At 38.7% G+C, this 16962-nt stretch overlaps 1 protein-coding gene across 1 annotated transcript in view; it reads left to right on the top strand.

The window, feature by feature from the left end:
- Window positions 1-16962, top strand: part of PKHD1 (PKHD1 ciliary IPT domain containing fibrocystin/polyductin) — a 714107-nt gene that overhangs the window by 456273 nt on the left and 240872 nt on the right. Inside the window, exon 52 of the mRNA XM_044005152.1 lies at window positions 4626-4763. Within this exon, the coding sequence (XP_043861087.1) occupies window positions 4626-4763 (138 nt within the window). The remainder of the gene's footprint in view (window positions 1-4625; window positions 4764-16962) is intronic.

The following is a 16962-nucleotide window of genomic DNA, read 5'->3' as shown; positions in this document are numbered from 1 at the left end:
AAAATTTCCCCAAATGATTAGTCATTTATCTACTGTTGCTGAGCTTTCCTTACATATATTCTGTGAATGACATCTACTAATAAGTCATTCTGACTGATTCCTCCTGTACTGCCTTAATAGTTTTAGTGAAGGCATACTGTTGCTTGGGTTTAGGCCTGGTTTGTCCCACTTTGACTGGGTAAGTCATCAGGCTGGCTATTGTTCATAATGGCCACATGGGAATATAGCAGGAGGTTTATAACAACATGTTGGTAATGTTGTTTTTTCCAGTCTGCACTAATCAAAAACAAAGGCTAGGGCTTAGATGATATACGGTCAGAGAGTGATGGATATAAGTCAAGATAGAAATGAGGATAGTTCAGGTGCCATGGTGAAGGAAGAAAGATAGTCAGGAATGAGGGAGGTAGATTTTAGTAGGGGAGGTGGGGTAGGGCGGGGGGGAGAAATCAATGCTGAGTATCATGAAGAATAGACATATGTGTGGCCAATGAGATGAGGTCAGTTTTCTTGGCTAGGCTGAGGTCAGAGGCAACTGTTAGGGCAAATCATAATGGAAGAGGTCTTCGAAGAAATATTATCTTTAACTTTAAACGGGGACAGGTAGATGGCACAGTGGATAGAGCACCAGCCCTGGAGTCAGGAGGACCTGAGTTCAAATCTGGCCTCAGACACTTGACACTTACTAGCTGTGTGACCCTGGGCAAGTCACTTAACCTCAATTGCCTTAACAAAAACCAAAAAACAAACCAAAAAAAACCCCTTAAACCTGGGATTCTTGCCTAGTCTTCCTTTATGGAGCCTGCTGCAACGCCTACATTCATTGTCTGGGTCCCACTCTTCTACCTGTATATCTGATTAGCCACTATCCGTACCAGCCAGTCAAATCCTGTCAGTCAGCCCTCTTTCCATTCAGTGACTTAATATTTTCTGGATACTAGGTCTAGAGCCAGGATTTGGGTTCAGATCTCACATGTGACGCCTATAACCTGTGTGACCTTGGAAAAGCCACGTGACTTCCTTTATCCTCAGTTTCCCGCTTTATAAAAGGAGGAAGTTGGAAAAGAAGGGCTCTAAGGTCCTTTCAAGCTCTAAATCTGTGATCTTATGAAGGAGGGAAGGGAGAAAATGAAAGATCTTTCTTTAATATGAGCCTTTTTGGTAACTTCCTATCAATCACTAACAACCTTGTAAATTTTAGGGAGAAAAGATAAAGCCTAGTGTCTAAAAAATGCCAAAGAACCAATAAACCTATTGAGAAATAATTCATGGAAAGCTAATATACACAGGCTGTTCCATAAGAAAATGTTAAAGAGAAAAAAAAATGTTCATTGAAGTAAGAATTAGGTTTAAGGCAACATGATCACTACTGAAAAAAGCCTTGCAGATGTTGATGATTTTAAGTACTAGGTTTTTGCAGGCAAACTTACTCTGAATCCTTGATTCTTATTGAATTACAACAGACTTCAGAGAGTAGTGCTTTAGAGTCCATGAAATATTGACATTGTTTTAAAATACATATCCATTATTCATCATTTGCTGCACTATAACTTGCTACAAAGTCAATGAGTACAAGTTCTAGCTACTGAAGTTATGAGGAAGCTGCTGAGATGAAAGAGGAAATGAAGAACAGGTGTGTTAGGGATCCCCATGAGCTGCACAGGCCACCCCAGCAGATTAAAAAAGAAATAGACTGGATTTGAAGTGAAACAATGAAAAAGAACAGTGAATATGCTTGTGGGTTTAAATTTAAGAACAAGTCAACTGTTTGTTAGCATGAAATTATTTTATACACTATTCATGTTCAATAGTTTTTATCTATTTATTTATTCATTTATCTATCTATTCATACATTCAGTTATTCATTCACTCATTCATTCATTTATTTTTGTTTATTAGCCATTTAATTCATTTTATATATATATATATATATATATATATATATATATATATATATATATATATACATTTTAAAGTGAGACAATTGGGTGTTAAGTGACTTGCCCAGGGTCACACAGCTAGTAAGTATTAAGTGCTTGAGGCTGGATTCAAACTCAGGTCCGCCTAAATCCAGGGCTGGTGCTCTATCCACTGCGCCACCTAGCTGCCTCCATTTTATATTTTTTAATAATGAAATACCTTTAGCGAATTAACAGAAAATCATAGATTTAGAACTATAAGAGACTTTTGAAGTCATCTAGGCCAACTCCCCCATTTTTTAGGTAATTCAGCTGAATCTCAGAGAAGTTAAGTGACTCACTCTGGATCACACAGATTTTGGGAGGTGTATTTTTGCTAAATAAGTACCTTTAATAAATTAATTATAATAATAGTAACAACAATAATGAATAGCTAGAATTTATGTAGTACTTTAAGGTTTGCAAAGTGCTTAACAAATATTTTTTCTTTTGACTCTCAAAATAACCCTATTATTATTACCTCCCATCAGATTGTAAGCACTTGGAGGACAGGGATTATTTTTTGCCTTTTTTTGTATCCTCAAGTGACTTGCTCTAGTTTACAGGGATTTTTTTTGGGGGGGGGGAGATATATTTTTTACTAACAAAATTTCTTTAGTTAATTAATAATAATGATGATAGCAATACAATAGTAATAAAAGATTATAGCTTGAGTTTACATAGTATTTTAAGGTTTGCAAAGTGCTTTACAAATATTATCTCCTTTGATACTTACAATGAATCCATTATTATCATCCCCCTTTAGATTATAACCTCCTTGAGGTCAGGGATTGTTTTTTCTTTTTGTATTCCAAGTGACTTGTTCTAGGTCAAATTTTTTTGGGGGGTGTTGTTATTAATAAAGTTCCTTTAATGAATTAATAATAATAGTAATAACAATAATAGTGAATAATAACTAGAATTTATATATCACTTTAAGGTGTGCCAAGTGCTTTATAGATATTATCTCTTTTGATGATCATAGTAGTAGTAGTAGTAGGCCTCCACTAGTCATGGACGACCATGGATCAGTGCCTTAAAGAGCCACAGGCCACAGTATGGCTGTGCAATCCAAAACGGGAGCCATAGCTCCTGAGTGACTTATAACCGGTAACTGCCGCATCCCATGTTGTATCTACCCCATGAGGAGTAACTGGAGTGTTCTCTCCAGGGCGCTGGCCTGGGCAGATCAATATGGAAAACAAGCTGTTGCCCATGCAGCAGGTTTTCCCTCTCCTCGACATTGGTGGATCCAAAGGAGAGGCAGAGGGGGCAGCTAGGTAATGCAGTGAATAGAGCACCAGCCCTGGAATCAGGAGGACCTGAGTTCAAATCCGACCTCAGACACTTAACAATTACCAGCTGTGTGACCCTGGGCAAAATCACTTAACCCCAATTGCCTCACTAAAAAAACAAAACAAAGGAGAGGCAGAGACAATATAGTTTGGCACCAGTGCCGCTGCAGGAGTTGCCAGAGGGATGTGATGTCCAGCATCCAACTGCCTAAGGGACTCTGACTCCTGATTTTTCCTCAGGGTTAACTCTCAAAGCCTTTCCCTTATATGGGTATAGCTGCAAGGCAGGGGAGGTTTAAAATCAGGATTTATTATCCCCCATTAGATTGTAAGCTCCTCAAGAACAGGAACTATCTTTTCTTCTTTTTTTTTTTATCCCTTGTGCTTAGCACAGTGCCTGGCACATAGTAGGTATTTAATAAATATTTATTGATTGATTCCCATTTTACAGATGAGGAAACGGAGAGAGGCTAGCTAAACTGCTTTTCCTTAGGTCACACAGAAAAAGGTGCCAGAAATAGGTTGTGAATCCAGGTCACCTGACTCCAAATCTAGCTTTTTTTCTCATATCATGTCTCCTCCCAACTTTTCAAGAAATGAATTCCTCTTTGGGAAAAAAAAATTAAACAAAAAAAAATCTACCACACATGTGGCACTTGAGTGTCATGGAAGTCCTAAAAAAAAAAAGTATTATATGACTAAGCTTGGCCCTGGAAAGCAGATGATGAAATACAACTGACTTCCTTTTGGTGGAGAGATAAGGATGAAGGGGACAGAATGCACCATCAGAGACAGTCATTGTGTCAGTTGGTTCTGCCTAATGAATATTCACTCATACAAGAACTCATTGCAAGTGTGTGATAGGGTATATACAGAATGACTAAAATAAAATAAAAAGTTATCAATAAAAGTTCTTTTAAAAAGAAAGGAAGGGGGGCAGCTAGGTGGCGCAGTGGATAAAGCACCGGCCCTGGATTCAGGAGGACCTGAGTTCAAATCTGGCCTCAGACACTTGACACTTACTAGCTGTGTGACCCTGGGCAAGTCACTTAACCCCCATAGCCCCGCCAAAAAAAAAAGAAAAAATAAAGGAATGTTGAGCAGCTAGGTGGCTCAGCACTGGCCCTGAAGTCAGGAGGACCTGAGTTCAAATCCAGTCTCATACACTTGATACTTACTCGCTGTGTGATCCTGGGCAAGTCACTTAACCCCAATTTCCTCACCAAAAAAAAAAGAAGGAAAAAAAGAAAGAAAAGAAAGGAAGGCATTCAAATGAGTTCATGTGAGGCCTTACAAAGTGTTTGTCTCTGGGGGTGGGGTGGTGATTCTTCTAGTCTCTCACAGTTCTAAGCAATTTCTATCTTTTCTTCCTCAGACAGGACCATCCTGGTAGACACAGACCTCCCTTTTCTCAAAGGCCTCTACGTTCTGGGAACCCTAGAATTTCCTGTGAACCGGAGCAGCATCTTAAGTGTAGCTTGTATTATTGTTGCAGGTGGCCAGCTGAAAGTCGGTAAGATTTATATTAAGATTGCCAGGGATTTGGGGAGTGTAGCCAAATCATGCTTTGAAGTAGAGGAATCTGGGAAATAGATAGTCCTATATTAAATCACGTGTTGGATTGATTTTTTTTTTTTTTTGGAGGGCTAGGGAAATAAGTCAGTTCATAAACAGGACTAGCCCTGGGCAAAATCATGACATAAGCAGCTTGCCATCTTTGGACTCTCACTTCCCTTTTCCTCATCCACATTCGCATCCATTTATTCATACCCTGTTCATATGTGGCCAGGACTCTCACTGTGCCCAGGGCTCCCCCCTCCCGAAGTGCTCTATACTAGGCCTGCATTCCAGGGAATGCCATATTTTGTAGCCCTGCTTTCTTTCCCAATCTCTTATGTAGTGGGAAAATAAAAGGATTTGGAATCAGAGGAACTGACAGTATCCTAGCTGTCCTGTTTATTTTCCCTGCCAGTCTCAGTTTCCTCACCTGCAAAATGAGGGAGTTGGACTACATCCTTTTGAAAGTTTCTAAATCACATGATTCTATGATATGGTGATGCTGCAATAGTAATCAAACAAAAACAGTACTGGCCTTGCTGTTAGAAAGGTATGAATTTCATATCTTGGTTTTCCCCATAAAATCCCTCTGTACTTATAAAATGGAGACAATAATAGTCATGAAGAATGGTTTGTAACCATAAATTCTATCTAAACATAGGCTATTATTTCTTATATTATGATCTTTCATGGCATCTTTTCTCATGGCCTTGAATATGACTATCTTTCAATTCTTAGGAAAATTAATGTATGATATCATGTTAATTCTTTAATGGGCTACTCCTCTTGAGAATAGTTGCCTATTAAAAGAAGTCTCCCAGAGACAGAAATGACTTAACCAAAAGGAATAATTCTCTAGTGGGGGGAATATGAGGTATATAAAAGAAAACTGCAGAAGCTAGAAAATTGGACTTTTGGGCTACATTACTTCAGTCATATATATTCTGCCCTTATGTAAAGCTGTCCCTACTTACAAAGAATATTTAGATTTCTGGAATTACATAGTATTTTCCAATGTAGCTTGCCTAATGGACGTGAACTTCTATAGTGAAGGTGACATATGTCACCAAGTTGTCATAGATGATTCCTAAAGAACAATGTACTATTACTTTGCTATTTTAACTTGTGCTATCAATTCTCTTTTCTTTGTTTACTATAATCTCCATTATAAAAAAAACAAAACCAAACCTTTTTTATAGAAAATGTTGGTGGTTTTTCTCCTTTGCCCGTGTGTTGCAGGCCTCGAGGTAGCTTCTTGGAACCCATCTGTCCAATCCTGTGTATAACATGCCTGAAGGAAGGCTTTCAACCCATCTGTCCAATTCCACCACACCCTAAAGAAATCCCAACATGAAATAGATAATGAGACTGTTTAGTAAACAGATTTAATAGATGTGGACATTGGCACGGAGCGCTGCCAAAAGAGGATCTGATATCTGATGCCATCTGATCCAAGGCCCAACCTTCTGGAGCTGAATTTCTTGGTGGCCTTGCTTTGAGGGCACCCGGTGCTGGCAGAAGATATCAGCTTTAACTAGGCTAGCTTTGCTCAGAGCTCTACATCTGCATGACAGATGCCAGCTTCATTTCCATTCCCCCATTCAATAATAGTCTCACTGGTCATGTAAGACCCTTGTGAAAGAAGGGTATGTTAGGTTTAGATCATTTCTCAAGGTGCATTTTTGATCATGGCTTTTAATAAACTGAGTTTCACCCAAAGTGTTACTTTGATTGCATGTGGAGTCAACAGCCCATGGAAGAGCAGTTGCTAGAATGTGAATATTTTTTAGGCTTTCATAAAATATAATGGAATATTAATGCTGGGAGGGACCTTAGAGATGGTCTAGTAGAAGCCCTTCATTATAAATATATGTAAAATTTTGTAACCCTTAAAGTTCTGCATAAAAGCTAGATTATTATCATCATCGTCATTATTAATAATAATAGCAGTAGTAGTAGCAGCAGCAGTAGCATTAAGTAGTAGTAGTAGTAGTTCTAGTAGTGGTGGTGGTGGTGGTTAGTTGCAGGTTAGTGACAGATTACCACAACCTAGATTTTTTTTTTTGGTGAGGCAATTGGGGTTAAGTGACTTGCCTAGGGTCATATAGCTAGTAAGTGTTAATTGTCTGAGGCCAGATTTGAACTCAGGTCCTCCTGACTCCAGAGCCAGTACTCTATCCACTGTGCCACCTAGCTGCCCATAACCTAGATTTTTAAACTCCCAGGCCTGTATTCATTACACTACACACTGTTTCTCTTTTAATATGTTTGATGGTATTTAAATGCCTTCTAATATTTGGACTTTGTAATGTCATCATACAAATTGAGTCCAATGTACCATATGATCATAGATCTAGAGTTAATAGGCACCTCAAAGACCATGGAGTTCAATTCCCCCTCACTTCAGGTAAATATTCATTAAACTCTTACTGTGTGCCACATAGTTCTTAGAAGAGTGTACTGCTTACCAAGTCTCCTGTGACTTTTTGGTTTTCAGTCCTTTCCATCATGTCCAGCTTTAATGACCTCATTTGGGGGTTCCTTCTCCAGCCCATTCCTTGTTACAGATGAGGAAACAGGCAAACAGGGTCAAGTGCCTTGCCCAGGGTCACACGGCTACTAAATGTCTGAGTCTGGGTTTGAACCCAGGATTGTGAGTCTTCCTGACTCCAGGCCCAACTGGAGTCAGCTGTAATTCCACCCCCCCCACACACACACCCTATAAAGTCTATTAAAAGCAGTTCAAGCTGTGCCAAACACAAATACATACAAAGTCCTAAGAGTTGGAAAGGAGCTCATTTTGTCCAACCCCATCTCCTGTGACAAACCCAAAACACGGTCATCCAGCCTCTGTTTGAACATCCTTCAGACATTATTAAAGTTTCAAAAGAATTTCTATTATAAGCATCAAATAATATGTTGTTAATAAAGACAAATGAAAAACTTATAAAAAGCTTACAGTCAAAACTGGGAGTATGGGAGAGGGAGGAAGAAGAGACAGCACATGGGGAAAATGGTCACAAAGTCATTTGAATCATAATTATAGCCAGGAGGGGAATGAAGCATGGCCACTGTAGGCCTGTCTCCATAGTGGGGACCTTTAGAAGGAACTCACCAGTGGCAAAATGGGGTCAGATCATAGCCAGCAGATGTTTTGGTGTGAGAAGGCCCCACATATTAAGAAAGTTCCAGGGTGAGAAGCCAACTTAGTCATGGTGGTAAGTCCAGAGAAGGTCAGAATCATATTCAGAAGGGGAATAAAGGATGGCCCACCACTCCAACATGGATTCCCCTGGAAGAAACTCAGCAGTAGAAGAAGGGGCTGACATGGTAGAGGGATTTTTCAGGACAAGAAGGCCCCAGTCCCTAAGAGAAATTCCAAGGTCAGAAGGTAGCTTGTCCAAGAGTAACTTGCAGAAGTCCTCACAGTAAGCATCAGAGGAGGGATTTAAACCCAGGTCCTCTGCTTTCAGAGCTACTAATCTTTGCATTGTATCCACTGCTTTTGAGATTGAATGTTGTAGCAAGAAGTGATTATTGTTGGTGAGGTGTTTTGGCAGGATTGTGACTTTGCTTTAAAAATATTTAGCAAAATTAAAGTCCTACATGCCAGGTGCAGGTATACGATTAAACACACACACACACACACACACACACAGTCATTTCACTGGATTAATTTCTATTAGGATTGAATGATGTTTCATTCATTTCACCCATCAACCTTGCTCCTTTATTTTCCTAAAATTATTTTTCATGAATTAACAACTTCCCTATAAATAGATATGTAATACATCACTTGATATCAAGATTACATTCTTCTGGGGGAAGGAAGTGGAAGGTTACAACATGTTCACAGATAAGTAAATATAAGACACACATATATACCTATGTTTGGTTATACAGATATATGTGTGAATACATAATATATTATATACATATATATATATGTGCATATATGAGGATCTATATACACATGTTTGTAGAGCATATTCATGTTATGTAGAGCAATTTAAGAACTTGTATAGATTTCAGTTTCTTTGATCTCTATGTATCTGCAGGCATATACATAACAGATTTAGGTGTTCATACATGTGTAGGCACACATACGGACAGAAAGTACAAATGGACTATAAATTAGGTTTGTAATTGAAAAGCTGGAAATTGGGTTGGGGTCAGAAGGCTTTTCAGAAATTGCAAGGTTCTGAGTGAGCTCCCGAACTCATGACATGATTGCTCCAAAAAACATCCAAATAAGGTCATAGGAAAATGCCTGGAGCAGCAAAACTCACAGAAGAATGTGCTGAAATCATCTTCTAACCAAGAACGGCTTGGAAAGTCAGAAGGAGGAAGCTGCTGTGCTGATACAGGAGTTAGGCCCAACCCCACAGTCACCCTGACACAGATCCAGTCTCAGGAAGTCCTCCCAGAGGAGACCCCCAGAGCCTCTGAATCAGCTGAAGCACCATTGTCTTCTGAAACTAAGCTCACATTCTAGTGAGTGGGCTAAACCCTGGGCAGGGGAGAGACTACAGGGGTCTATGCTGGTGCTAAGGCAGAACTTGGATTTTACACCCCTACTGAGAACCAGGTGGTAGGCTTGAGTAGAAGTGGCCCAGGTGGGGGAGGGGCACAGGCTTGGTGGAGCTAACAACCACAACACACAAAGCTGATTGATTGGCAAGTTGGTCTGGGGTCATCTAGGACCAGGAAACAGGCCGGGTGAGGGAAGAACCTGGTTCTCCTTAAATCATACCACCTGGGACTTCTTAAGTTTGGGATACTGCAGCCTGGAAACAGTGCCCCACTTTAAGGAGCTAAAAGTCTAGTAAAAGGAAGGCAAGATGAGCAGACAGAGAAAGGTGAGGACCATAGAAAGTTTCTTCAATAACAAGGAAGACCAAGGGGCACCCTCAGAGGAAGTTGTCAACATCAGGGCCCCTATATCTAAAGCTTCCAAGAAAAATAACAATTGGTCTCAGGCCATAGAGGTGCTCAAAAAGGACTTTGAAGATAAAGTTAGAGAGGTAGAGGAAAAAATGGAAAGAGAAATGAGGGGGATGCAGGAAAGACATGGGAAAAAAGTCAAAAGCTTGAAAAGTCAAATGGAAAAGGAGGTACAAAAGCTCTCTGATGAAAATAATTGCCTAAGAATTAGGATTGAACACATGGAAGCCAGTGACTTTATGAGAAACCAAGACACAATAAAGCAAATCCATATGAATAAAAAAATAGAGGGCAATGTGAAATATCTTCTGAGAAAAACTGCTGACCTGAAAAATAGGTCCAGGAGAGAGAATTTGAAAATTATTGGTCTACCTGAAAACCATGATCAAGGAAAGAGCTTAGACACCATCTTCCAAGATATTCTCAGGGAAAATTGCCCTGAAATTCTAGAAGAAGAAGCTAAAATAGAAATTGAAAGAATCCACCGATCACCTCCAGAAAGAGATCCCCAAAAGAAAACTCCTAGGAATATTATAGCCAAATTCCAGAGCTCTCAGGTCAAGAAGAAAATATTGCAAGCTGCCAAAAAGAAAGAATTCAAGTACTGTGGAGCCCCAGTCAGGATAGCACAAGATCTAGCAGCTTCTACATTAAAGGACTGGAAGGCATGGAATATGATATTCCAAAGGGCAAAGGAAATGGGATTACAACCAAGAATCACCTACCCAGCAAAACTCATCATTATTTTTCAGTGGAAAAAATGGGACTTTAATGAAAAAGAAGACTTTCAGATATTTGTGCTGAAAAGACCTGAAGTGAATGGTGAATTTGACTTTCAAATACAAGTCCCTAGAGAACCATAAAAAAAAAAAAACAAACATTGGAGCTGGGGGACATACTTGGGGTCATACAGGGGGCAACTGTCTTGTGTCTGAGGTCAGGTTTTGGCTGGGATCCCCCTGGGTCCAGGGGTGATGATTTGTCTACTGTGTCGCTTAGCTAGATAATAACATCTTTAGGGTTAAATTGAGGGGTGAAGGGAATTCATTGGGGGAGGGGGAAGGGCAGAAGTGAAATCCTACATGAAAGTTACAGGAAAAGGCTTGTGGAGTGGGGGAAGAGATGGGAGAGGATCAGGGCAGTAAATGAATTTGACACTCATCAGAAAAGGCTCAAAGATCTTAAACTCATCAGAGCTGCCTCAAGGAGGGACTAATAGACACACCCAACTGCATGGAGTAATCTATTTAATCTGGGCAGTAAATGACCCTAACACTCATCAAAATTGGCTCAAAGACCTCAATCTCATTAGAATTGACTCAAGGAGGGAATAATGTACACACTCAATTGGGTGGAGTAATCTCTATAACCCTGCAGGAAAATAGGAGGGGAAAGGGATAAAGAGAGAGGGGCAAAAGAAGGAAGGGCAGAGTGGGGGAGGGGACAGACAGAAGCAAATTCCTTTTGAAGAGTGATAGGATGAAAGAAGGGGGATAATAGAATAAATATCATGGGGAAGAGAATAGGATAGAAGGGAAACAGTTAACAATATTAATCATGAAAAAGAGAAAAGGGGGAAGAATTGTACAAAAAATATTTATAGGAACTCTTGGTGGAGGCTAAGAATTGAGAATCAAGGGAATGTCCATCAATTGAGGAATGATGGAAAAAGCTGTGTTATATGATTGTAGTGGAATGGACTTGTGCTACAGGAAATGACAAACATGATGATCTCTGAAAAACCTTGAAAGACTAATGAACATTGATGTATAGTGAAGTGAGCAGAGCTGAGAGGACATTGTGAATAGTGACAGCAGTATTGTTCAACGAGCAATTGTGAATGACTTAACTACTCTCAGCAGTGCAATGATCCAAGACAATCCCAAGGAACTAATGAGGAAGCTTACTATGCACCCCTATAGAAAGAACTGATAAAAAGAACACTTGTGGATTATACATATATAACCTGATTGTGATATTGTGGAGGGGGGAGGAAAGGGAGGAAGGGAGGGAGAAAAATTTAGAACTCTAAATCTTATAAAAATGAATGTTGAAAACTACCCTTACATGTAAATGGAAAATAAAAAATGTTTTAAAAAAAAGAAATTGCAAGGTTCTTTTAATGATTTTAAACTTTTCCCTGAAATAAAGGCCTATATTTTTAATATAAATATTCTTCCAGTTATATTGTATGGCTATAAATCATGAAACATAAAAATTCCCAAAAAATTGAAGTTGAAAATCATCCAACAGAAAAAAAAAAGAAAATCATCCAACAGACAATTAAAAGGAGCATTGTGGGCATGAACATTTAGTAGCATATTGTAAAAAAATTATTTAGGAAAAACAGTGTAAATGCATGATATGAAAAAATGACTGTCATGGGGAGAGATTGAGGTATAATTTATGAACACCCCAAAGGTTCTAACAAAATCTGAGTGAGGTCAAAAGAATGCAAAGGAGGTATGTTAGATGGGTTGGTTTGGTGAGCTTATGAATGTATACATACAAGAGTTGCATAGGATAGGCAAGGCATGAATGGATTGTAATCCGCATCATTAGCTAAAATACTCATCTTTATAACTTCAAACCCTCCTCAAGTACTGACTAGCTGTGTGACTTTGGCATATCTATTAATCACTATGTCTAAGTTTTTTCAACTGTAAAATGGACTTAAAATAAGGTAGGTTGTAGTGAGAATCAAATGAAACATCTGTAAAGGACTTAACAGTGCCCAGCACACAGTAGGTGCTTAATAAATGCTGTTGCCTTCCTCTTCCCTTCTCCATAAATCTATTGGAATATTACAATACTGATATGTAAACTATTCTATTCATTCAAAGGAGGGAAAAAGTACTTACAACTTCATCATGAAATTTGTGACTTTAGACAAGTCATAGCCGCATGAATTTACAAACTTTCAGAGTTAAAAGGGTCAAGCAAAGTGGCACAGTGAAACAAAAATCACCGGCTTTGGCGATAGAAGATCAGGTTTCAAATCTTCCTTCATATGTTCACTAACTGTGTAGCCTTGAACAAGATAACTAACCTCCGTGGGTCTTGGGGTTTTCCTCTACAAAATAAGAAGGTGGATTAGATGACCTTTGATATTCCTTTCATCTCCTTTGATCCTAAATTTAGAGCAGTTCTAATTCCTTCATCATACAGATGAGGAAGCCACGTCCCCAAGTGACTAAAGTCATACAAGGTCAAACAAATAGTCCAATGACAGAGCCAGACTATAACCTGTCTTCTGACTCTCAGATCAATGCATTTTCTACTATATGATACTTAATCTTTTTGTAGCCCCACATTTTCCAGCCAAAAGAATTGAGAATGAATAAAATTAAATAATTAACTAATTAATTAATGAATGAAAGAAGACATTTAAGCTCTTACTATGTATTCTGGGCAACTATGTGGCATAATGGATAGAGTACAGGGCCTGGAGTCGGGAAGACTCATCTTTCTGATATCAAATCTAGCCTCAGATACTTACTAGCTGGGTGACCTTGAGCAAGCTACTTAACCCTGTTTTCTTTGGTTCTTCATCTGTAAAATGAGCTGGAGAAGGAAATGGTAAACCGCTTCATTATCTTTGGAAAGAAAACCCCAAGTGGAATCACAAAGAGTCGAACACGATTGAAACAACTGAACAACAACAACTACTATATACAAGTATATCCCTATGTAAATACATGTCCCTATGTAATATTCTGGACATACAAGTACAAAAAAATCCTTTTATAGTCAGGAAGCTAACATTTTTTTTTTTTTTTGGTGAGGCAATTGGGGTTAAGTGACTTGCCCATGGTTACACAGCTAGTGAGAGTCAAGCGTCTGAGGCCGTATTTGAACTCAGGTCCTCCTGACTCCAGGGCCAGTGCTCTATCCACTGTGCCACCTAGCTGCCCTAGGAAGCTAACATTTTAAAAGGGTAAGATAATACCTATGGAGAATAGTGGTGAGGGAGAGGTGTTCTGATCGGTAAAGTCATAGAAATGAGAAGTAGTATCATACTTTTTTTTCAGGAATAGCAGTTTTTATTTGAATACTATTATGGGAGTAAGCATTAAAATGGGGAGCTGGATAGGGAAGGGCAGAGGGGAGTTAAGATTGTTGAAGCATGCCAGGGAAATAGCCCCAGTGGTGGGCCTGGAGGCACCTAGTTAATGAGCGTAAGGTGTCAGGGCAGAGAGCAGAAATGCCAAGTAGATGGTAGAGCTCACCAGCATGGCAAAGGGGTGGCCTCATCACAGTGCAGTGGGTCTGAAGAAATGGGCAAATAAGTGGGAAAATAAGAGAATACATGGGAAAAGTACCACATCCTGGCCAAAGGTCACATATTAATACAGTCTACCTAAAAAGGATAGGTTGAGCAGGAAAGGACTATTTCAGACCCTTTCTGTTTTCCATTGTAACCTTATTATTTTTTTTAGGTTCCTGAGAAATGGCTTAAATTTACTTCTTCCCAGAATGCTACCTGCTGGTTCAGTGTAGCCCTAGGTAGGAGATCATTCATGTGCTTCAACATACATCTATTTTTTAGCTCATCAGTCAATTGAGTTAAGATGTTATTGACCTATGTATTAAACCATGTAGAAGCAGCAGGCACACTTTATTTTTTTTTTTTATTTTGTCCGTGGAAAAAGCAACTAAAATCTTCATTTGTAATACTTTCCAAGGAGACTTAGATGAAGTGAGTAGTACAAACTAATGGTTTTAAATATCACTAGGAAAACCCTATTCTGTCCCTTAAGCAAGCAAGTGGTATGTCACATCCATCAGTACCCCCAGGGGGACTTGACTGTATTCAGCTGTTCACTGTTGGTTTGGGCTGTTACAACAGGGTAACATGGAGCAGTGCCTAGCTGCTCAGTAATTAAACAGGAGACTTGGGTTTTTAGTTTGAAAACTTGTCACATATTGTTTTGCATGGCCACTGATGGATACTTGTCAGCCCCGTCTCATTCTCAGACAGGAGCCTAGGGTCATCATTAGCACATGACTTTGATTGTCAGGAAATAAAGTACCAGGCATTTAGAAGTATCTTTCATTGCTTTCTTGGTTGGAGTTTTCTTAATCCTAAAGAAAAAGAAAAAATCCATACACAGTTTATTGCCTCCTTCACAAACTGGCAGTTCCAAAAGGTCCACTGGATGATTAAGTAATAAGAAGACAAACCCAAGACAGTGTAGATTAAAACATATCCTGGGGTCTCATGCTGCAACACCAGGAATTAGTGGTTGTAGAGCCACAGGGCATCATGAATGATCATGTATTTTTAGAAATACCATTTTCATTGCTAAAATGTGTTACAGAAATTCTTCCTTCTAAGTTCTTTTTTAAAAACAGAACACATTTAAATGACCCATACTGTTTTGTACATGTATTTACAAATGTCTAGAAGTGCATATATGCTGAAAATAATGAAAGTCCTTCAACATTCAATAAATTAGTATGTTGTACCAAAGTTGACATTTTCTAGTCTCAAATTAATATTTGGTTTATCTAGCTGGTAACTGTTATTCTTAGCACATAGATTGGACATCTCATCCTTTTCTCCTTCCTCCCCCTCAATCAATAAACCTGGGGAAACAGCAGAGTCACCATTTGATCATTTTGCTGTTGGTGGTGGTCTTTAGTTGTTTTAGTCTCGTCTGACCCATTGTGACCCCATTTAAAGTTTTCTTGGCAAAATTACTGTAGTGGTTTGTTATTTCCTTCTCTACCTCATTTTATAGATGAGGAAAATGAAGCAAAAGGGTTAAGTGACTTGCCTAGGGTCACACAGCTAGTAAGTGTCTGAGTCCAGATTTGGACTCAGGAAGATAAGGATTCCTGACACGAGGCTCCACTGCAGTGCCCACCTATCCTATCATTTTGCCAGCCCAACAAATATGAAACATCTAATGAAGATAGTTACCAGTCAATAAGTACCCAATTTATTTTCAGATCACACTACCATAAAAGTATTTCTCTGGATTTTTCATGGCATCTTGGGAACATAGATTTCTCGCTAGAAGGAATCTCAGAAGCATCTAACCTAACCTCATTTTAAAGATGAAGAAATTGAGGCCTAAAAAGGTTAAATTACCTTCCCAAAGATTCTGGTACATATAGTCCTTTCTATCTTTGATATACTTGGGAATAAGTGTCTAGCCCTTGGAACCTCACGGTCAAAGGGCATGAACAATTTAGGGACTTTGTTTATATAATTCTAATTTTTTGTTTTCTCTAGAATGGTTGGACTAATTCACAGCTCTATTAAAACTCTTCCGGGGCAGCTAGGTGGCGCAGTGGATAGAACACCAGCCCTGGATTCAGAAGGACCTGAGTTCAAATCCAACTCAGACACTTAACACTTACTAGCTGTGTGACCCTGGGCAAGTCACTTAACCCCAATTGCCTCACCAAAAACAAAAACAAAAACCTCTTCCATTATGGAGTTTTTGTTTGTTGCAATCTGTCAGTTTTCTGGATTTGAGTAGTTTGGATTCACATTATTCTTACTATTAATTATTTGGACAACTCTTCATAAGGTTCTGAAGAGTTCATAATTCTTTTGAAAACTGTTCATATCCTTTGACCACTTATCTTTCAGAGAACAGCTTTTTAATCTGAAATATGTGTTAGTTCCCTATATATTGTGGATAGCATACTTAATCAGATATATTTGATATAAAATTTCTTCCCCTAAATGGACAGTTTTACTTCCTTAGTTCATACAAAATTTTTTAAAAACTTCAAGTAGTTGAAATTGCCTCTTTTGCTTTTCTAATCTTTTCTATCAACTATTTAGTTAAGTATTCTTCCCCTTCGAAAGACACCTCCTTTCATTATCCTCTATTTTGAAAAATGGTGACCTTTTATATTTAAGCTAAATATCTATTTAGAATTCAATACCAGCTTAAATCGATTTTCTGTCAAACTGATGTACAATTATTTCAATAGTTATCATCAAATGGAGTATACTTCTCCAAATAGTTTATTATTGAATTTATTGAACTGGCCCTGTTTGGGTATTTCTTGTTGCTGCTCATGTAGTCTGTTCTACTGATTTACTTGTCTATTTTAACCAATACTAAATACTTTTGAATATGAATGCTTTTTAATGATTAACAACTATTGGGAGGAGACACTTCTTTTCAGATTTGGTGATTGGCTACCAATTAAACAATTGAACAGAATTTAAGTACCCACTATGTGCC

Source organism: Dromiciops gliroides, chromosome 4 (genome assembly GCF_019393635.1).
Source record: "Dromiciops gliroides isolate mDroGli1 chromosome 4, mDroGli1.pri, whole genome shotgun sequence".
NCBI classification, from domain to species: domain Eukaryota; kingdom Metazoa; phylum Chordata; class Mammalia; order Microbiotheria; family Microbiotheriidae; genus Dromiciops; species Dromiciops gliroides.
This window is presented reverse-complemented; position numbering and strand designations above follow the sequence as displayed.